The 22,763-nt window shown below is 40.7% G+C and overlaps 1 protein-coding gene across 3 annotated transcripts in view; it reads right to left on the reverse strand.

The window, feature by feature from the left end:
- Nucleotides 1-22,763, reverse strand: part of ttc39c (tetratricopeptide repeat domain 39C) — a 108,382-nt gene that overhangs the window by 47,476 nt on the left and 38,143 nt on the right. For 2 of the 3 annotated variants that reach the window (XM_060823914.1, XM_060823917.1), the window contains one exon: nucleotides 1,670-1,784. In XM_060823914.1, coding sequence (XP_060679897.1) covers nucleotides 1,670-1,784 — 115 coding nt within the window. Of the gene's footprint in view, nucleotides 1-1,669; nucleotides 1,785-6,682; nucleotides 6,764-22,763 lie in introns of those variants that run through there. The other variant, XM_060823916.1, reaches the window with a different exon arrangement.

Here is a 22,763-nt window from a genome sequence, read left to right on the forward strand (position 1 = left end):
TTGCTAACTGGAACACCGACTTACAGACTGGCAAAGGAGCTACACCAAAGACTAAAACACTTAGTAGAAGACTCATACCACTCCATCCACTCCACCCAAGAATTCCTGAAGACCAAAGACACCAAGAAAGAAGAGGATGAAATAATGGTCTTCTTTGGTGTAACAGCCCTGTTTACATCAATCAACATTAACCTGGCCATGGAAACACTGACCACACTGTTAGAAGACCAAAGACACATACACCAAACACCACTAACGTCATCAGCAAGGACAGCATCATTAAGCTAGTGGACCTTTGCCTAACCACACACTTCACCTTCAACAACAAAACCTACAGAGAAACCAACGGAACATCCATGGGATCTCCGATATCAGGATTCTTAGCAGAGGCAGTAATGCAGAGACTCGAACAAATAGCTCTGCCAACCATCCAATCCAAACGCTGGGTCCGCTATGTGGATGGCACCTTTGTCATCACTAAACAAAACAAATTACAGGAAACCTTCAAGATCATCAATAATACCCTTACCTGGCATAAAATTCACTAAAGAGAAGGAAAACAACAACAAACTGCCATTCCTAGATGTCACAGCACAGCGAACAGCCAATGGGGAACTTCAAACCAGCAACTACAGGAAAACAACACATACAGACCAAATACAGAAGCAATCATCCCAACAACCACAAACGGAGTTGCATCAGAACATTATGTCAACGAGCCAAGAGGAACTACGCAGAGCAGAGGAAATTCACCTATACAGTGTATTCAAAAAGAATGGGAACCCAATGAACACAGTCCGCAGATTTCTCTGCAACAAACCCAAACAAGCAGACAAGACAGGTCCAAAAACCCTAGCCACTCTCACCTACATCAAAGGCATCTTGGAAATGACTGCCAGACTACTCAGACCCCTTGGCATCATGGTAGCCCACAAACTCACCAACACATTGAAACAGCAGCTCATGAACTTGAAAGACCCTATACAGACAACAAGCAAAACTAATGTCATTTACAAAATACCGTGCAAAGGCTGTAGCAAACATTGCATTGGACAAACAGGCAGAAAACTAGCCACCAGGATACATGAACATCAACTAGCCACAAAATGACATGACCCTCTCTCACTAATATCCTTACATACAGATAAGGAAGGACACTACTTTGACTGGGACAACACATCCATCCTAGGACAAGCCAAACAGAGACACACATGAGAATTCCTAGAAGCATGGCATTCCAACCGGAACTCTATCAACAAACACATCGAGTTAGACCCCATTTACCACCCCCTGAGAAAAAGAACAGGAAATAACATCACCACAAGAAATGACATCACCAACCCAAGAAACCCAAACATATAAATAGAGAGCAGGAATCAGCAGCAGTGCTTCACCTGGAGACTCACTGAAGATGTTACCTAGTAGGGTGACAAAATGTCTGAAAATGAACCTTCCAGCTCAACGAGCAAACCCACATCCAAAACCATGACTTCAGAAAGGTTTAGGAGTTAAACGCTTTCATAGATACAAACCAAAACCCACATGCCACTAGCTCATGCTCCAAATACAAAAATAAATGATATCAAAAATGAATAAATCACACACCTTACATTACACTTTCAATACAGAAAAATTTAAATAATAATATTAACCTAAAATGACAACATACCAGAAAGCTCCTGCTTTACAAAGGAAAGTACAGCAAGATAGACCTGGCAGTCTGCAATGATGATTTGTCTTTGGAGTCTGTCAACATCCAATGCACTGGGCCTCTGCATATCAATCTGTTCAGCAAAAGGGAAAAAAGACAATTTTAACACGGTGTAACAAGCTTAAAGAGCCCAATAATGGTCAGCTTTGGTCCTTCCTAATGGTCAGATAACTTTGCTATTTGAGAAACACAACTGAGACCCATGGCAAGAAATACACAAAGATTGATGGTCGATCAAGCGTTGCCTCCTCGAGAATAAATCTCGAGAATCCACAATAGCCTGTGATATACGTTCTTCTGTTATGAAATTACTTTGTGTTTGCAACTATTGATAGACTATTTTTTTCAATAAAATCTTGTCCTTAATAAGCAGGAGTAGCAAAATTAAACTTACTGATAAGGAGAATTCAGATGGAACATCTATTGTGCTACAACTGGTTCACATACAATGCCTTAGGTACGAAAAATTAGTTCTTTGAATAATATGTTTAGGAAACTGTAGAATTTGGCAAATTCCAAAAGCACAAAATATGCCAGGAAACAGCTCATATCGCTCATTCAATTTTAGTAATGATCTCTTCCTGTAATTAACCATAGTGGATTTGTAGTCATAATGTTGCGTTGGATTTAAAGGCATTGACTAGGACTTGGTCCAAATTGTGTAAAATACTGCACTCTGGGGATCAAAGTAATACATCAGAATGTTAAAATGGTCATTCTTCCAAAGATCTATACAAATATGGACATTTGAAGTTTTATAGCAAAAAGTTTCAATGATGAGGTAGAAAGGGATCCTATAGATTCTTAAATTGTACAGCTTAATAATTTGAATTCCTCAGCACTAACTTTAACGGTAACTTGCATTAATGTAATGTATTTAACAAATGAAGAGTTAACAAAATTTTAAATCAAGTTACTCAAAGCTTGGTCAAGGTGCTGAATCCTGTGGGATGTCTTAAATGACAAGGATGAAGTAGAGAGTCAGAGGCATAGAAAAGGAATTCCAGGATTTATGGACTAGAGGCTGAGAGCACAGCTGCTAGCGATAGAATGATGGAAAGCATTGATGTACTAGAGGATGGATTTGATTAATACAAAGATCTCAGAGGGCTCTGGGGCTGGAAAAAATTACACTAATAGAGATGAGGTCATAGATGGATTTGAAAATAAAAATGAGTTTTTTTTAAACAAGCAAATAAATGTTGGACTGGGAGCCAATGTACAAACCTGGCAAGCACTGGGGTGTTGGATGAAATGAACTTGGTACAAGTGCAGCAAATGTTTGGATGAGCTCAAGCTTATGCAAAGTGGGATGTCTGGCAGAAAGACACTCAATGCATGACAAACAGCAGAGGTTCAACAAACGAGATGAGGCAAAGACAGGGAAAAGTTTACATAATCAATAAATTAAATCAGATCTTTGGTTTTGCAAATAATATAAAAAGGAGAAAAGTATTTTTCATGGACACTCTCAAATTCTAAAGTTGCATCTTTAATATAAAATTTTAGAGCCACTAAATTTCTATTTAAATTACATTGCTCAATTCAAAACATAAAGTAATTCATTTTTGAACAGGAAACCAACTTTGAATCAAGTATAAATAATTTATTCAAAGGCAGTTTGAAACAAAATTGTCGAGTTGTGGTTGCCCTTCTATAAGGAAGTTGCAGCATTTATACTGTGGGTGAAGAAATGTAATAGATGTAACACAGGGATAAGAGGAGATCATTTCATTTAGTTATAAGAGGTTTAGGATACACTTCAGAAGATGAGCTTTTTTCACTAGGGCACTGAAGGACAAGATGATGCTTTGACAAGCAATTATGAGAAACTATTTTTATCAGTTTGTGTAAGCATAAACTTAAACGTCAGCAGCAAGAGGCTGAAGGCAGAAACAAAGACTACTTTTGTACATTAAAGAATAGTGCTATAAGAACAGAGAATGTCCTGCCACAAAGTGAAATTCACACTGGTTTTCAAATGAGCTAACAAATGAAAAGTTCACAACCATGATAGACAATACAAAAATTCTCAAATTATAAATGTGTGATATTAAAGGTAATGAAATTTTATATCCCTATTACTGTGGAATGCTACTAGGCTTAGTGGCAACAACTTCACCTCAAAAGTCTACACATCCTCAGCATTGAGTATTCAGATCTTTGGAAGCTGTGTCAGCATCCAGTGGGATATTTGCATCTGATCAAATGGCATGTTCTCCACCATTCAATTCATTTCAGATCTTGAATTGGTTGAGACAGTGATTCTAATGGTTCATTATGCTGCACCGATAGCTATATTTGGCAAAGGTCCAATAGATGCTGGATTTCCTTTACATTTGGATTTTATTCATTTTAGTCATTTTAACTAGATTGCTACTCTGTCCAATTCCAAATCAATCTTAATAAACTCGAACAAAGATATCCAATCCAATATCAGGCATATTGATATGGCAGCACGAACAAAATAAGATTCAATCAGTAAACTCACTGCGCTCCCATCTATCTTTAAAGAAACATTTAATCGTTGCTTGCCTTGTTCAGTATTTCTCATGCATATTAAATATGGGTGCTTGTAGAATGTTTGCTTTATTGGCTTATCATATCCTTCTGCAAATAGAAGGGTTGCAGATAATCAGCAACTCTGACCTGGTGGGATGCTAAACGGCTAATAGCATCAACTGACACTCATCAGATTGTTAAATATATAAATAGAATAAATAAGCCCCTCAATGACATATATGGGAGAGGGATGAAGGACGAAAAGGGCAGAATAAAGTATTCATCTGCACTTAGTTTTAGTTAACGGTAACCCCCAGGATGTTGATTGTGGGGATTCAGTGATGGTAATGCCACTGAATGTTATGCATGATGGTTGGAATGTCTCCTTTGGATATAGTCATTACCTAGTCAGCTTGGCACAAATACTACTTGTCACTTATCATCCCCAAACCTGAAGGTTATTCCAGGCCTTGCTGCAATTGGGCATGGACTTCTTCAGTACCTGAGAGGTCTAGAATAGCGCGGAACATTCTTCATAGATGTTTGCACATCCCATCTCTGAACTTTAAGGTGGTGGGAAGGTCATTGATGAAGTAACTGAGAATTGGGCCAAGGACCCTGTCCTCAGGACCCTGAAATGATATCTTGTGGCTTGCATTTTTAACATGGAGAAGCAGTTGAACTGTTGTAACCTATGAAGCCAGTTAGTCTGTTTGAGCTGGCACACGATCTGATGAGCAAAATATTCTCAGCGTCTTGTAAAATTCACTTTCAACAACTTAGCCCTACCATTTCTGCAGTTCCAACATGATACAACCACCAACGTTCTTCCTGATTCCCCACCCAAAGGATTCCAAATGGACCAGGAATAAGCCTTTGTCCATTCTGGAAATCATCCCATCATACAGAACCATCCCCTGCATCACGGATGCAACACCAGTTCTTTCATCTCCTTCCTTCATACAGTCCAAGGCACAAAACACTCCTTCCAAATTTAACTATTAATTACTTCTAATTATAGAGTAATTGAGATGTACAGCACGGAAACAGACCCTTCGGTCCAACCCGTCCATGCCGACCAGATATCCTAACCCAATCTAGTTCCACTTGCCAGTACACAGCCTATATCCCTCCAAACCCTTCTATTCAGATACCCATCCAGATGCCTTTTAAATGTTGCAATTGTACTAGCCTCCGGCAGCTCATTCCACACACGCACCACCCTCTGTGAAACAGTTGCCCCTTAGGTCTCTCTTACATCTTTCTCCTCTCCCACTAAACCTATGTCCTCTAGGTCTGGACTCCCCCACCCCAGGGAAAAGACTTTGTCTATTTATCCTATCCATGCCCCTCATGATTTTATAAATGTCCATAAGGTCACCCCTTAGCCTCCAACGCTCCAGAGAAAACAGCCCCAGCCTGTTCAACCTCTCCCTTCAGCCCAAATCCTCCAACCCTGGCAACATCCTTGTAAATCTTTTCTGAATCCTTTCAAGTTTCAAAACATCTTTCCGATAGGAAGGAGACCAGAACTGCATGCAATATTCCAACAGTGGCTTAACCAATGTCCTGTACAGCTGCAACATGACCTCCCAAACTCCTGTACTCAATATTCTGACCAATAAAGTATACCAAACGCCGCCTTCAGTATCCTATCTACCTGGGACTCCACTTTCAAGGAGCTATGAACATACACTCCAAGGTCTCTTTGTTCAGCAACATTCCCTAGGACTTTACCATTCAGTGTATAAGTCCTGATAAGATTTGCTTTCCCAAAAAGGAACACCTCGCATTTATCTGAATTAAACTCCATCTGCCACTTCTCAGCCCACTGGCCCATCTAATCAAGATCCTGTTGTAATCGGAGGTAACCTTCTTCGCTGTCCACTACACCTCCAATTTTGGTGTCACCTGCAAACTTACTAGCTATACCTCTTATGCTCACATCCAAATTCTTTCAAATTAGTATACTGTTTCATTTCAGAAGGTTGGACTAATTCTTCTCCTAGTCCCACTCCTCCACTAGACATGACAAAGCTTGAATTTAAAAAGAAAGGTTATAATCCCAATTAAAAATTAGACAAGAAAGCTCAGTACGATAAACAATCAAGTTCTTTAAATCGTTTTTATTTATTCATGGGATGAGGATGACACTGGCTGGACCAACATTTGTTGTCCTTCCCTAATCACCAGAGAGCAGTTTGAATTAGAATTTTTATTGTCACGTGCACTCAAATATAGAAATAAATGAGTACCGTGAAAAGTGTACGAAGTCGTCATTCTCTGCTGCCATCTTGGTTATAAAACCAGAACTTTTTTTAAAAATCAACAACAGAAATAAAAGAAAGCCAAAAGGTAAGAAAAAACATCCACACCTTAAAGTCTAAGTCTTATCTCTATAAAAGGTGTTTGGAACCACTAATGCAGATAACCAGGCCTAGTAACGGCCTGGAGTCTTGGTCGGCTTACAAGTCTCACATCAAGTGCTGGGAGGATCCATGTTTTTGCTGCCACCATCTTCGCTCATTGGAGGAGCTTCACTACTGCCACCACTGGCCCCAAAACGATGGGAGGAGCCATATCCTTGCTGTTGCCACCGCCTCCAATGGTGTTCACTGTGTCAGAGCGACGGGAATCTGCCCTTGTGCCGATGCCACTGATTAACCCGCTGCCAAAGGCTTTAAAAGGAAAGAAAAACAAGAAAAAAAACAGCAAAAAAGAAAAAGAGCAAAAGGAAAAAGGGAAAAAAAAAAGAAAGCAAGCAGATGGGAGCAGACGAGCACCGGACTTGCTCAGGAGCCCATGCGTAGCCCTGCTACTCTGCTGTCATCTGGTATTTAAGAGTCAGCCACATTGCTGTGGATCTGGAGTCATGTATGAACCAGACCAGGTAAGGAAGGTAGTTTTCTTCCCTAAAAGGACATTAGTGAACCAGCAGGGTTTTTCTGACAATCAACAATGGAATTGTGTTCATTAGACTCTTAATTCCAGATTTAAAAAAAATTGAATTCCAATTCCACAATCTGCTAGTGCAGGATTCAAACCCAGATCCCCATAACATTACCTGGGTCACTACATTAACAGTCCAGTGATAATACCACTAGGCCATCACCTCACCAACAAAAGGTTCTTAAATAATTAACTCATTTCATTGCAAAAATCTCACAAAAGCAAATTCTGCAGTCTTAAATTGTTCACAGATTGTCTATAACTGAAGTCACTTTCCACAGAAGGTGAATTCAAGTATCTCCACAACAACTTCAGTTTATTGCAAATGCAATGTTTTTGCTGCTGCAGACAATGTCTTCTGCTTTGTAAAGCTGAAGAGACACACACCCAAACAATAGTTTTATAATTTAATGAATTGATACATCCAGCCTATGGCAGCATAAATTAATATTTTAGGTAACACATCTCCATAACAATACGAAGTTTGCTTCCCACAATGTGGTCTCCTTTGCAATGACGAGTCCTAATGCGGATTGGGGGGGATTGATTTATTAAATCATTCAGTCAGCAAACAGGACTAAACCTTCCAGATTGCCTTTCATCTTAATTCTCACCCCAATTTCCTGTTTATGGGCTCTGTCACTGTTTCAAGGAAGCTTAGCAGAAGTTAGTTTTTCAGCTAAGCACTTCACAGATTTTTGCATTTAATGAGTTTAACAATTTGAAATCACAACCAATGCACCCAAATTTTTGGATAGAAGAGATTATTATTATTTCTACTGACACCTCTGCTAGACATATCTTGTGTTTCTTTACTTGTACTATTATCATCTCCTTTTACCTTACATCTTCATTTGTTTTGCCATCCAATCTGTCCTACCAATTTTATTTTATATCTCTATTTCTTTTTCACCCAAATTAACAACCAATTTACACTGGGCCTCAAATCTGTTTCCTTGCCTCCTCCTTCACTTCTCGGCAGTTAAGAGTCAACCACATTGTTGCAGGTCTGGAATCACGTGTAGACCAGGTAAGGACAGCAGTTAGATTCCCTAAAGGAAGTTAGTGAATCAGATGGCTTTTTCTGACAGTCAACAATGGTTGCATAGTCATCATTAGTCACTTAAATCCAGATTCTAATTGAATTCAAAATTCCACAAACTGCCATGGCAGGATCTGAACCCAGGTCACAAAAACACTATCTGGGTCTCTGGATTAATCGACCAACAATAATACCACTTGGCCATCAATGATAAAATGGATAGCAAAGAAACAGCAGAATAATAAAGAACTGATTCAGTTGTCTTCATGGAAGACAACCAAATAAATTCTCAGGAAGGCTGAGGAATGAAATAAATTACAACAAGAGTAATGCTGAGTAATTAATGGGACTGAAAACTAATACATCCCCCAGTGCCTAATAATCTGCATCTTAGGGTACTAAAGGAAGGAGCGATGGATTGATTGTCGTCTGTTAAATTCTATAGATTCTGGAACTGTCCCAGCAATTAAGGATAGCATATGCAACCCTGCTATTTAAAAATGAGGAAGGGGGAAGTCTCAAAATTACAAAATCAGTTAGCTCAGCATCAATAGTATGAATCATGGATGGGATAACACAACATTTAGAAAGTACTAACAGACTTATACAAAAGTCAACATGGATTTATCAACAACCTACTAGAGTTTTTTTTGAAGACTTAACTAGTAGAACTGGTAAGTGAGAATCAGTAGATGTGATGTATTTGGATTTTTAGAAAACTTTTGATAGAGAGATTAGAGTGCAAAATCAAAGCACTTGGAAATATGGATAAGTTACTGGTATTGATCAAGAATTGGTTAGCAAACAGCAAAAATATCAGGAATAATTGGACCTTTTCCAAAGTGGAAGGTGGTGACTGGCAGAATACCACAGGGTTTAGTGGATGGGCTTCAGCTATTCACAAAGGAATTTGTAGATGAAACAAAACCACATGGGATTGGTGGGAAGAATGTAAAGAAGCTTCAAGGCAATTCATTCAAGTAAATGTATTGTCAAATATGTGACAGACACATTGAAGTTAGACAACAGCACTTCCTCCATGATAATCCTCAACACTGGTGTGCCACAAGGATGCGTACTCAGCCACCGCACCCTCCTCCCCTCCCCCAAACTTGCTGTCCACTCGTGACTGAGACCAAATTTTGTCCAAGCACCATCAACGAGTTCACTGACAACACAACCACTGCAGGCCGGATATTAAACAATGATGAGTCAGAATACAGGAAGGAGACAACAGGCTTGGTGCAAAGATAACAATCTCTCCCTTACTGTCAGTAAAACTAAAGAACTAACCTTTGACTTCAGGAAGAAAGGAGGAGGACACACCCTATATCTATATCAATGGAGCTGAGGTGGAGAGGGTTGAGAGCATCAAGTTCGCAGGAGTGACGATAACCAACAATCTGTCCTGGTCCTCCCACAAAGATGCAACAACACCTCTTCTTCTTCAAGAGGCTTAGAATATTCTGCATGTCCAGAAGAACCTTCACCAACTTTTACAAATGCACCATAGAAAGTATTCTATCTGGGTGCATCATGGCTTGTTACGGCAACTGCTCTGCCCAAGAGAGGAAGAAGAAACTGAACAAAATTGTGAAGACAGCCAGACCATCATGCAAGCCAACCTCCCATCCATGGACTCCACCTACACTTCTCATTGATGTTGGCTGTTTTTCTGTGGCAAAGATCCTTCAGACTCCAGTTATACTCTCTTCCAATGTCTTCAGTCGGCCAGAAGATAAAGAAGCTTAAAAACATCAACTTAACAGGTTCAAGAATAGTTCTTCCCCGCTGTTAAGACTGCTGAATGGACCTCTCTAATTTCAAATCTCATGTTCATCTTGCTTTTGTGCACATCCTGTGCAGCTATAATCTTGTATGCCTCATTCTGTCTAAACACCCTTTGGTCTGTTTGTCCTTAAATGTTATGATCTGCTTGTACAACAAAACTTTTCATTGTACTTCGGTACATGTGACAGCAATAAATCAAATCAAAAACAGTACAAAGTGGATGGATCTGAAGTTATCCACTTTGGTGGGAAAAACAGAATGGCAGATTATAATTTAATAGGTGATAGACTGGGAAACATTGATGTGCAACTAGGTGCTCTTGTGCACTAGCCACTAAAAGCAAAATGCAGGTGCAGAAAATAGTTAGGAAAGAAAATGGCATATTAGTTTTAACTGCAAGGGGATTAGAATACAAACACATGGATGCCTGACTGCAGCTCTACAGAACCTTAGTGAGACCATTACTGCATGCATTTTGCCTAATTTCCTAAGAAGAGATATACCTGCCACAGAATTTCAGCAATAGTTAACCAAACTGAATCCTGGGATGACAGGATTGGCGTATGACAAGAGATTAGGTCAACCCTGCCTGAATTCAAAGGAGGTTAGAAAAATGAGAGGGTTTCTCATGGAAACACAAAATTCTAATAGAAGTGGACATAGTGGAGATTGGGATTATGCTTCCATGCAAATGGTTGTGGGGCCTAAAACAGGGAGTCATAGTCTCAGAATTTTAGGACAGGCCATTTAAGACTGTGATGGCAAGCAAATTCTTCACTCAGCGGGAGGTGAACTATTGGAAGTCTCTATCGCAAAATACTGTAGAGGCCATGTTAGTGAAAATATTGAAGAAAAAGAGATTTTTAGACACTAAAGGTATCGAGGGGTAGAGGGCATATGTGGGATCTGGCGTTGAGATAAAAGATCGGACAATATTCATAGAGTCATAGAGATTTACAGCACGGAAACAGACCCTTCGGTCCAACTCATCCATGCCAACCAGATATCCTAGATTAATCTAATCCCATTTGGCCCATATATCTAGCACTTGGCCCATATCCCTCTAAACTCTTCCTATTTATATACCCACCCAAATGTCTATTAAATGTCTTATAAATGCCTTAATTGTACCAGCCTCCACCATATCCTCTGGCAGCTCATTCCATACACATACCACCCTGTGAGAAAGAGCTACCCCCTTAGATCCCTTTCAAATCTTTCCCCTCTCACCCAAGCCCTGATGTTCTGGACTCAACCTACCCAAGGAAAAGACCATGTCTATTTACCCTTTCCATGCCCTTCATAATTTTATAAACCTCTGTAAGGTCACCTCTCAGCCTCTGACGCTGCAGGGAAAACAGCCCCAGCCTGTTCAGCCACTCCATATAGCTCAAACCCTCCCACCTGGCAACATTCTTGTAAATCTTTTCTGAACTCTTTCAGGTTTTACAACACCCTTCCAATTGGAAGGGGACCAGAATTGCACACAATTTTCCAAAAGTGACATAACCAATGCCCCGTACAGCTGCAACATGACCTCCCAACTCCTATACTCAATGCACTAACCAATAAAGGAAAGCATACTAACCACCTTCTTCACTATCCTATGTACCCGAGACTCCACTTTCAAAGAATTCTGAACCTGCATTCCAAGGTCTCTCTGTTCAGCAACACTTCCCAAGACCTTACCATTAAGTGTATACGTCCTGCCCTGATTTGCCTTTCCGAAATGCAGCACCTCACATTAAGCTCCATCTGCCATACTGACCGGTAGACTAGGCTTGATCGGTCAAACAGTCTACTAATGCTCTTTTTTTTGTCCTCTACTTTTCCCACAAACATCAATGAAATCAGATTACACATCTCTTATATAACATGGGAAAATAGGAATTAGGAGCGGGAGTAGGCAATTCAGCCCTTCAAGCCTTCTCCGCCACTTAGCATGATCATGGCTGATCTTATCCTGGTCTCAACTCCACTTTCCAGCTTGCTCTCCCTAGCCCTTTACCCCCCTTATCATCACACACATATCTATTTGCGTCTTGAATCTGTTGATTTATTCTGCCTGCACTGTACTCTGTGGTAGTGAGTTCCACAGATTCACAACTCTTTCTCCTCATCTTAGTTTTGAGCCTACCTCTATTTCTATGACCTCTTGTTTGAGATTATCCCACATCTGCTCAATGTCCACCTTATCATTCCCCTTGAGCATTTTATATAAAGCACCATTGGTAGTGGTAGAAATTTTGAAAGCGAGTAACACAGCAGGATTAAGCTTTCAAGCCTGCTCCATTATCTAATATGATCATGGCTGATCACCGAACTCAGTACCCTGGTCCTGCTTTCTCCCATGCCCTTTGATCCATTAAACCCCAAGACATATACTGCATCTAACGTTTTCTTGAAAACGTTCAATGTATTGGCCTCAATCACCTTCTGCATCATAGAATTTCACACTCCCACCAGCAGCTTTCCATCCAATTTGTGCATGAAATGGTTTTAGGAGGCAGAAGTCAATGCTGCAACTAGTGTGCCAACACCAATCACCATGGTGCGCACAAACTCAGCTTGGAGCGAATGCTGTTCACCACGCTCCAAGTGAAGGTATTTCTCCCTTTCAGTCTTAACTGTCATACACCTGGTTCTGGACTCCTCAGTCATCATGACTGAGGGGTGACCTTACAGAGGTTTATAATAGTCATGAGTAGCATAGATAGGGTAAATAGACAAGGTCTTTTCCCTAGGGCAGGGGAGTCCAATACTAAGAGACATAGGTTTAGGGTGAGAGGGGAAAGATTTAAAAGGGACCTAAGGGGCAACGATTTCACACAGAGGGCAGTGAGTGTACGGAATGAGCTGCCAGAGGAAGTTGAGCAGACTTTTGTGATAACTACAGTTGAAGTATAAATATGCCAACAGAATAGAAGATAAATGTATTGCAGCAAAACACTTGAGATGCAATATAAAATGTAGAAAAACACCTTCATTCACAATAAAATGGAGCAAAGTTTGAGTAAAGTGCTTTATAATCCAGATTGGAAACATATGTCTAAAAACGATCCCTTGTTCTTAATGTGGAACAAAATATGCAAAAATCTTGAACAACAAATGAATCAGACTTAATTATTGCTGCCTGTTGCATTAATATAATCAAAACTGACTCACTAAAATACCCTAGACAGGGTAAAAGGAGGAAGGATACCCAGTGACTGGCAAGGAATTACAGTCTAGGGATATGGGGTACACCATTTGGAATGGAGAATTTTCTTCTCCCAGAGAGAATGGTGAGCCTATGGAACATTCTGTCATACAAAGATGAAGCCATAACATTGAATGCTTTCAAGCAGATATTAGCTTTTGATCATAAGACACAGGAGCAGAAATTAGGCCATTCAGACCATCGAGTCTGCTTCGCCATTCAATCATACTCAAGAACCTATCTATCTCAGTCTTAAATATACTGAATTACCTGGCCTCTAAAGCCTTCTGTGGCAGTGAATTCCATAGATTCACCACCCTCTGGCTGAAGAAGTTTCTCCTTATTTCTGTTATAAAAGGTCTTCCCTTTACTTTAAGGCTGTGCCCTCAGGTCCGAGTGTCTCCTACCAATGGAAATAGCTTCCCAACATCTACTACGGCCTAGATGAGCATATTTAAGACTGAGATAGATAGGCTGAGTATCAGGGGTTATGCGGAGAAAGCTAGGGAATGGGATTGAGAAACAGTTATGATTGAATTGGCAGAGCTAAAGGAATCAAAGGATATGGGGAGAAGACAGCTACTGGGTTGGATAATCAGCCATGATCATATTGAATGGCAGAGCAGATTCAAAAAGAACCAAACAGGTCACTCCTGTGCCTATTTTCTGTTTCTAAAAGAATTTGATTTGACTTATTTATTGTCATGTGTACCTAAGTACAGTGAAAAGCTTTGTTTGTGACCAGAAGAGGCAGATCATAGTAAGCAAAGATATATGGCGATCATAGCGTGAAAAGAAATCTTGGGCAGAGTAAGACATACAGGTTACACCAAGTGCTAGGCAAAATCAGCATCATTTGAAGTTAGAAAATCCATTCATCAGTCTAATAATGGCAGGAAAGAAGCTTTGTTGAACCTCCTGATGTGTGTGTTCAAGCTTCTGTATCTTCTGATGGAATAGGTTGTAAGGAGAGCATTACCGGGGGTGGATGAGTTTTTGATGATGTTGGCAGCTTATCCACAGCAGCAAGCCGTGTAAATGGAGTCCATAGATGGAAGGTGTCTGGGCTGTGCGTACAACTTTCTGTAGTTTCTTATGGTCCTGGGCAGAGCAGCAGCCAAACCAGGCCGTTATACTCCCAGACAACATGCCTTCCAAGGTGCATCTGTAAAGGTTGGTGAGGGTCCTTATGGAGATGCTGAATTTTCTGAGCTGCCAGAGAAAGAACAGGTCTTGTTGTGCCTTCTTGACCGTCGCATCTGCATGGGAAGTCCAGGACATGTTGTCGGCTATCATCACTCTTACGAATTTCTTGCAATTCAAATCTGACACATTCACTTGACGAATGCTGTATTTGCATTGCACCATATGTCCAGATTGGTCCAACATCCAACTTACAGCCAATTAATTACTGTGAATTTCATGTCGCATAAGGTTCTTGGATGCCAAGAGCAGTAACAGATATGGAAATGGGTGTATGGTGTGGAGGTGTTGGACTTGGATGGATAAAGTCAAAAATCACAAAATACCAGGTTATAGTCCAACAGGTTTGTTTAAAATTATAAGCTTTCAAAGCGACACTCCTTCACTGGGAGATGCAGATCAGCCACGATCATGCTAAATGATTGTGTTCGCTTTATGCTTTTTAAAAATTCATTTGTGGAATGTGGGCAAGACTGGCTGGACCAGCATTTATCAACCATCCCTGGTTATCATTGAGAAGGTGGTGGCAAGTTACCTGCAGCCCATGTGCCATATGTAGACCCACAATGCTGTTAGGGAGGGAATTCCAGGATTTTGATATTGAACAAATGGCAAAACATTTCTAAGTCAAATGGAGTGTGGTTTGGAAAACTTGTAGGTGACACTGTTCCCATGTGTCTGCTACCCATGTCTTTCTAGATGGAGGTGGTCATGGGTTTAGAAGTTGCTGTTTAAACAGACTTGATGAATTTCTACAGTGCATTGTCTAGATGGTACATACCGCTGTTCCTTTATTCTTACAATTTACAATACATTGGCAGCTAACTACAACCCAGCAACTTCCTACTCACAACAAGGTTTTTAGCTGCTGGCTGAGGGATATATATTACGTATGGACAAGAGATTTCTCCTGCTCTTCCTTATAACAGGAACATGTGATCTTTCATAATCACTTGAGAAGCCAGGCAAGAATGACACAAGTCATTCAAAAGATTGCTATTATTTAGACAAAATTGGTAGTCAATTAAATATGACCAGGTAACTTATTCTAGCATTTGTTTATACAAATTGGTTAAAGAATGAGTAATGGCCAGGAAAGTGAAAGAATTCCCCTGCTCTTCCATTGAATAGTGTCATTGAATCAATTATGCCCTCAATTAAGCATCTCATATATCCACATTAAACCCCTCCTTTAGTGCTTTAGATCAGTGCCAGCTTGGATTATGTGCTCAAATTGGGGATTGAGCCAACAATCTCATTCAGAGGCATTGGAAACAGAGCATGTGTACTGTAATAATAAAGAGGACTTCACACACATTTACAACAAATTGACAAAACGGACAGAGCGTTTTTGAGAGACAAATCAAATGAAAACTTTAATCGCAATGATCACAGACTGATACAAGGAAGGAATGAACAGCAGCAAAGTAATAGTGACACAGCAGGAATGGAACTAGACTTCCTGTTTTCTTGTCTCAACTTGCCGCAGCATGAGAGTTAAATAAAATTTGTCAAGATGCACAGCAGATTTTAGGACAGATAAACAAAATTTTGACCAGAAAGGTAGGTTTTAAAGAAAAAGCTGATAAGAATTTGGTAAAGTCACAACCTTACTTTGTTTCACTCACAACAGAAACAGTAGAAAAAGTGAAGGAGTACAGAAAAAGAATTCTAGAGAATGAAAACTAGATCACAAAAATCAATACAAAAGTATAGCAAATTGCCCGAGTATATCCTACCCACAGCAAACAGGACAGATTCAATGCAGCCAGTTACACCTATCAATCTAATCTCAATAATCAGTAAACTTATGCAAGGGGTTATTGACAGTGCCACCAGTAGCATTTGCAAAGGTAAGTGTAAAGTCGCCAGGTCACAGGGCTGCTTTCTCATTAAGACTGATGACTAGTAGTGATTTAACCAGAGGGTCACCACACCTTAAGTGAAGGGACAGGTTGAGAAGGAGGGTCTCTCATGGAAACCTCAGCCAGCATGAATCCATGTTATTGATATCACTCTGTTTTGCAAACCTGCCATCCAGTCAACTGAGCTAACCAACACTCCCAGTTACCCTGTTCAATGACACTCAGTTGTGGCTTTGCCAGGCCACTGCACTCCTCACCTCATTAGTGTCTTGGCTCAAAGAAGATCATAGAAGAGCAGGGCAGCAAGATTTCTGGTCCTTGGCATCAAGACAGCAGCGACAGAATCGAATTAAGGAGACCAAAAGCCAAACTGGTGTCAATGGGACACAAGGGGGAAAGCAGAGAAGGTGGCTGTAATTATTGGATATCAAATCATCTCAGCCCCAGTCATCACTGTGGAAATTCTCAGGATACTGTCTGTGTCCAATAACCTAAGCACCTTCATTAACGGCTTTCCCAGGTTGTAGTTGTGGACGTCAGTCATCTTAGTCCAAGACATCTCTTCAAAGCTCCTTAAGGTATTGTCCTTGGCCTGACCATCTACAGCTGCTTCTTCAAAGACCTTCCCTCCATCATCATAAGATCAGAATTGGGAATATTCATTAATAACTGCACAATGTTCAGCACATCTTGTGGTGTGCACCTCCTCATACACTGAAGCAGTCCACATATGATGTAACAATAGTAGGACAACATCAAAGCTTGGACTGCCAAGTGCAAGTAACATTCGTACCAGACAAGTGCCATGCAATGACCATCTCCAACAAGAGAAATATCTAATGACTGTCTCTTGACATTTAATGGCCTTACTATCGGGAGAGGTTAACATTGATCAAAAATGGGCAGGAATGGCTATCACAAGGGGGCATAATTTTAAGTTGATTGGAGGAAGGTTTAGGACAGATGTCAGAGGTAGGTTCTTTACACAGAGTGGTGGGTGCGTGGAATGCACTGCCAGCGGTGGTAGTAGAGTCGGATACATGGAGGGCATTTAAGCAACTCTTGGATAGGCACATGGATGATAGTAAAATGAAGGGTATTCCTATCTTTGAGTAGGAATAAAAGGTTGGCACAACATCGAGGGCTGAAGGGCCTGAACTGTACTGTACTGTTCTACGTTCTAAAAACTGAACTGCATGAGCAAAAGATCAGATTTTAGGAATTTAGTGGTAGATTACTCATCACCTGTCCCTCTAATACATGCCAACCATCTGCAACATCCAAGTCAGGAACATGTAATGACCGTATCATTTTATTTCCTTTATTTTTGATTTGTAGCCCAAATGGAAAAAAACTATGTTAAAAACGACAGTGGAAGGAATCACTGTACTCTTAATATCGAGATAATGAAACTCACTGTGCTTTGGTCAAGCAGTTTTGGAGAAGATACTTGAAGATGGCAAGGCATCATTTGGTGTATGCACTGTGAGATGTGCCTGACAACAAGCAGCCATTTTCGTTTGTGCAATCGTCACCAGTTATGGTTGCCAAAGGCCATCAATTTGGCAACAACTCTGGTTCCTAGTAACTGAACAGCCAGCAGTATGTGCAACACAAAGCTCGGGGTTGAACAGCAGCAGTGACACCAGTAAAAATACCCGAGGACTGGGCCTGGACTGGAGGTAAGACTGAGCAGAGACAGCAGCAGAAACAGGGGAAAGGAGAGCAAACCTGGGGGTGTACTGCAGCAGAATGGAGCTCAATCCAGGGGTGAAGCTCCAGAGGTGACATCACAACTTAGGCTTGACTGCTCAGCAACCTAGTTTACAGACTGAGTGAGTAGTGATGGAGAGAGACAATATAGTTACTTTTTGTAGTCGCAGTCCACTATGAACAGAGAATGAGAGTGAGAGACCGGAGTCTAGAGATGAATGGGTAAGGTTGTATAATCAGTTCCTGGATTATTGTCTGTATTTGAGAAGGTTGATTTAATCATTAAAGTTTAAAATGGAAGGAGAACTTGGCCCCATGGAATACTCCTGATGTGATGTGAGAAATCAAGGACACTTCCGGTCTCAATGGTGCCAGCATGTATGGGAAGTGTGTCCAACTGCAGCTCTTGATTTGTCACAAAGGACCTGCAGCTGTAGACTGACTCACTACCGAGCATTCACAGAGCCAAGAATGTCGTGGATAACACACTTAATGAGCTGATCACATCCCCAGTAAGGGCTACACAGGCATAGCAGAATTGGGTGACCGACAGGAAGATGAATAAGTGTGGACAGGCAGTGCAGGAATCCCCTGCTGCCACTCCCCTGTCAAACAGGTATACCATTTTGGATACTGTTGTACTGCAGAGAGGGTCGACGTGTAGGTGTGCATCAGTGATAGAGGACAGCCAGGGGTACAGATAGGTGTTTCTATGGCCGCAAGTAAGACTCCAGGATGGTACGTTGCCTCCCTGCTGTCTAGGTCAAGGATATCTGAACCGGCACAGCATATTCTGAAAGGAGAGGATGAGCAGCCAGAGGTTGTGATCCACATTGATACAAGTGACATGGGCAGAAACAGGGATGAGATCCTGCAAAGGGAGTTTAAGGAGTTAAAAGCAGGACTTCCAGGGCTGTAATCTCAGGATTACTTCCTGTGCCATGTGCCAGTGATGCTAGGAGTAGGACGATAGTACATTTAAATACATGGCTAAAGAACTGGCTTAGGAGGAGGGCTTCAAGTACATGGATCTTGTACAAGGAGGGGTTGCACCTAAACTGGAGGGGCACCAGTAACCTGGCAGGGAGGTTTGCTTGTGCTAGCTGCGATGGTTGAAACAAGTGTCTTGGTGGTGGTGGTGGTGATGGTAGTGGTGGTGGTGGGGGGGGGGGGGGGGGGGCATGTCCAGAAACTGTTTACCAGGATGTTGGCTAGTTCTGAGAGTGCTGAGAATGTGTACAGGGTATAAGGAGGCAGGAAAGAGTTAAGTTCTGAGGTTTGTAAAACAAGAGGTTCAGCTGAGCATGACTTAGATCGGATAAGAACTTAGTTAACAACGGAGTATTGGAGGCAAGAGTAATGGGTTAACAAGGTGGAAAAACATTCATTGTGTAGAGCCATTTAACAATATTGGACGCATTCAGTATGCAATGTCAGTTAACAAGGTGAAAAGTATTCATTATGTGAAGCCAGTTAACAGGGTTAAGAACATTAATTGTGTAACAGCAGATGGTTTATTCTTTACTGTTGATGCTCGCCTATTGTAATGGTTACCCAATTAATATGTATGTTACCTTATCTGGATTCTCCTCCCTGTAAAATGACTATAGAGTTCATTTGAGAAACTGCTCTTCTAGGGAAGACCATGAGCTCATGTCCCTGTGCACATGGACGATCATTCTTTCTCCTTCCAGGGCCCAGAACAAAGATGAAGAAAGTAAAAGGTAACTGTGTCTCTGAGTGTTTTGCTTCGACTGAGGGGGAAAGCGGATGACAGTGCTGGCTATGAGAAGAGGTTAAACAAACTTTGTTTTCATCTGAATGTCAAAAGGGTGCAACCTGATAGAAGTTTATAAAATTGTGGGAGGTATAGATAGTCAGAATCTTTTTTCCAGGCAGAAATGTAAATTATTAGGGGACATAGGTTTAAGGTAAAAACACTTTAGTTTAAAGAAGGACAGGCATTTTTATTTTTTTTAAAAACAGGAGGATGGTGGCGGAGGCAGTAGCAATACGAACATTTAAGAGGCATCTTGATAGAAATATGAACAGGCAGGGAATTAGACGTGGGGGCAAAAGATTTTTAGTTTAGAAAAGCATCTTGTGTCAGCCCAGACTGTTCCTGTGCTGGACTGTCTTTTGATTGGGTAGATAGGATAGTGAATAAGATGTTTGGTATGCTTTCCTTTATTGGTCAGAGCATTGTGAATAGGAGTTGGGAGGTCATGTTACAGCTGTACAGGATGTTGGTTAGGGTGAGAGGGGAAAGATTTAAAAGAGACCTGGGGGCAACGTTTTCACGCAGAGGGTGGTGCGTGTATGGAATGAGCTGCCAAAGGAAGTGGTGGAGGCTGGTACAGTTGCAACATTTAAAAAGGCATCTGGATGGGTGTATGAATAATTGGATTTAGAGGGATACGGGCCAAGTGCTGGCAAATGGGACTAGATTAGGTTGGGATATCTCGTCAGCATGGACGGGTTGGACCGAAGGGTCTATTTCCGTGCTGTACATCTCTATGACTGCTGCAAGAGTGATTGGTGTATGTATAAAAATCCTGGAAAACCCCTTTCTAACATCACTGTGCCAGCTCAACATGATCTTTTCATGAGCAATTGGAGATGAGCAATAAACGCTTGCTTTGCCAGTGATACCAATCATTCCTTGAACGTATTTTCAATTATTCAAACATGGTTAAAAATAGGGAATGCTCATGAAGCCCAAAGTGAAGCAACACCAAGATCTCAGAGGCATGTGGGGCTGCAGACAGTCATAGATACAGGGTGGGGTGAAAATTGACAGCAATACTCCAACTGCAGTGAAACAGTGTTTTATAAAGGTTTAGCGAAACCTTTTTGCTTTCTTTTCTCTCCACCTCCACTGATAAAACCATATCCATACATCTTTCACACAGCTTTCTCAATTTAGATTACAATCCCACCTTTAAAGGACATGAGAAAAACACAGAGACCAAAGGACTGAGATAAAGATGGGAAGTTATTATGAAGATCCTCCAGGTCTCAGTTCTTGCACTCTTTAAAATTACTCCATTTTGCTTCTGCTCATAATTCCTAACTGGGTCACTTCTCACTCTTCGGAATTAAAATTTCACCATGACTACTTCATCAGTCTGCCCACATCCTCCTGAAATTTATCACTATCTTCCCTATTGCTTACTTCATTGAGGAGTTTAGTTTTATCAGCAGCTTCGGACTAATACCAATATGTACTTAATTCATTTACACAGTGAAAAGAGCAGTAGCCCCAACATCGATCTCAGGAGAAACTCAGAGGCTAACGACTACACATTTCTTTCTACTCTTTTAAACCAAAATTGGTTTGTACTCTCTGCTTTTTATCCCACTGCACCTTTAATCCTTTGGGCTTAAATTTTGCTAACAAATATAGTACATGATACTCTTTATTCACGCATGCCTAATTGTTCTTGAAGAGTAGTGGTGAGTCGCTTTCTTTAGCCATTGCAGTCCACATGGCACAGATTCAAGGCTATTAAGGATGGTCTACATACATCATACTAAACTCATTATCTTCATCCACCACACTCCCCCTATAACTTCAAGAAAGAATCAATGTAGTTAATCAAACAGAACTTGCCTTTGACAAATCCATGTTGGGTTGTATTAGCTGATATTTTTCCAAGTATCAATTAATTTTGTCCCATTAATTGTCCACAATGGACCTGAAAAAACAGATTGAGTTACCTTTTTCTACACTGAATACTGCCAATGTTTTAATACATTTCCTTTATCTAGTTTTATTCCTTAAACTTCCCTAATACCTTTGCTTTCGATATAATGTCACAGCCAAAGAAGAGAATTTTGCCTAAGTACTCAGTTATCACTTAACTATGTCCTCTGTCTCATTACTAAGGCTCCAGCTTTTGGTCCCGAATCAGCCCTAACCTATGCCTAACTACCAACTATTCATTGAAATTCAAGTCAATAGTAAATACAAGATACTTTCACAACTAAAACATATTCCAAAAAGGTAGAATGATAGTGATGCCCATTTTCTGTATTCATAGGGTGTAACACTGCTTACTTAGCCCAGGAAGTATTAATGTAATGTTAACAATGGGTTACGTGTTCTGTCACATAAAACAGACTCCACTTCCATTACGCAAGAGGGTCATGAGGCTAGAAAACACAACTGGAGTTAGTGATTAAAGCAGAGAGCATCTTAACAATTCAAAACAGGTTTGACTGAAGATAAGGGAACTCAATAGAATTTATGGACAGAATAATGACATAGAATTACGTGGTTGCTTCTGCGTAGAATAATTTTTCTGAATGCACAGGTCTGAGATACTATACACACCTGGAGCAAGTGGGACTTGAACCCAGGTCTCCAGGCTCAAGGATAAGGATAAACACCACACATCAACTGAGAGAAACAACCTGTTTCAAAGTTGCAATGCCTTTGTAATCATCTGCATGTGATTGGAATGAAGCCCCATCTGTTCCATCTGGCGACAAGAATCAGAAAAGCTGAGTCTCTTTTCTATGAAAGGGCAAGTGATAAATTGTCAGCATTAGTTCATCCTCAGTGACAAAACCACCAGATGTCACTTCTCAAGCACAGGAAAGGCATCTGCTCCAATTGTGTCCTTGAAATTCATTTAATTAGTTTAAGTACCTCTGTGTCTCTATGGATTGTAATATGTTCATATTTTGCCAATGTAAGCTACTGTAAACATAGAAGCAGATATCAGAGATACTTCATGCACAAGGCATGGTTTTGGCTCAGACAAAGCATATGCTTATTTCTGA

Source organism: Hemiscyllium ocellatum, chromosome 4, assembly GCF_020745735.1.
Source record: "Hemiscyllium ocellatum isolate sHemOce1 chromosome 4, sHemOce1.pat.X.cur, whole genome shotgun sequence".
Taxonomy (NCBI): domain Eukaryota; kingdom Metazoa; phylum Chordata; class Chondrichthyes; order Orectolobiformes; family Hemiscylliidae; genus Hemiscyllium; species Hemiscyllium ocellatum.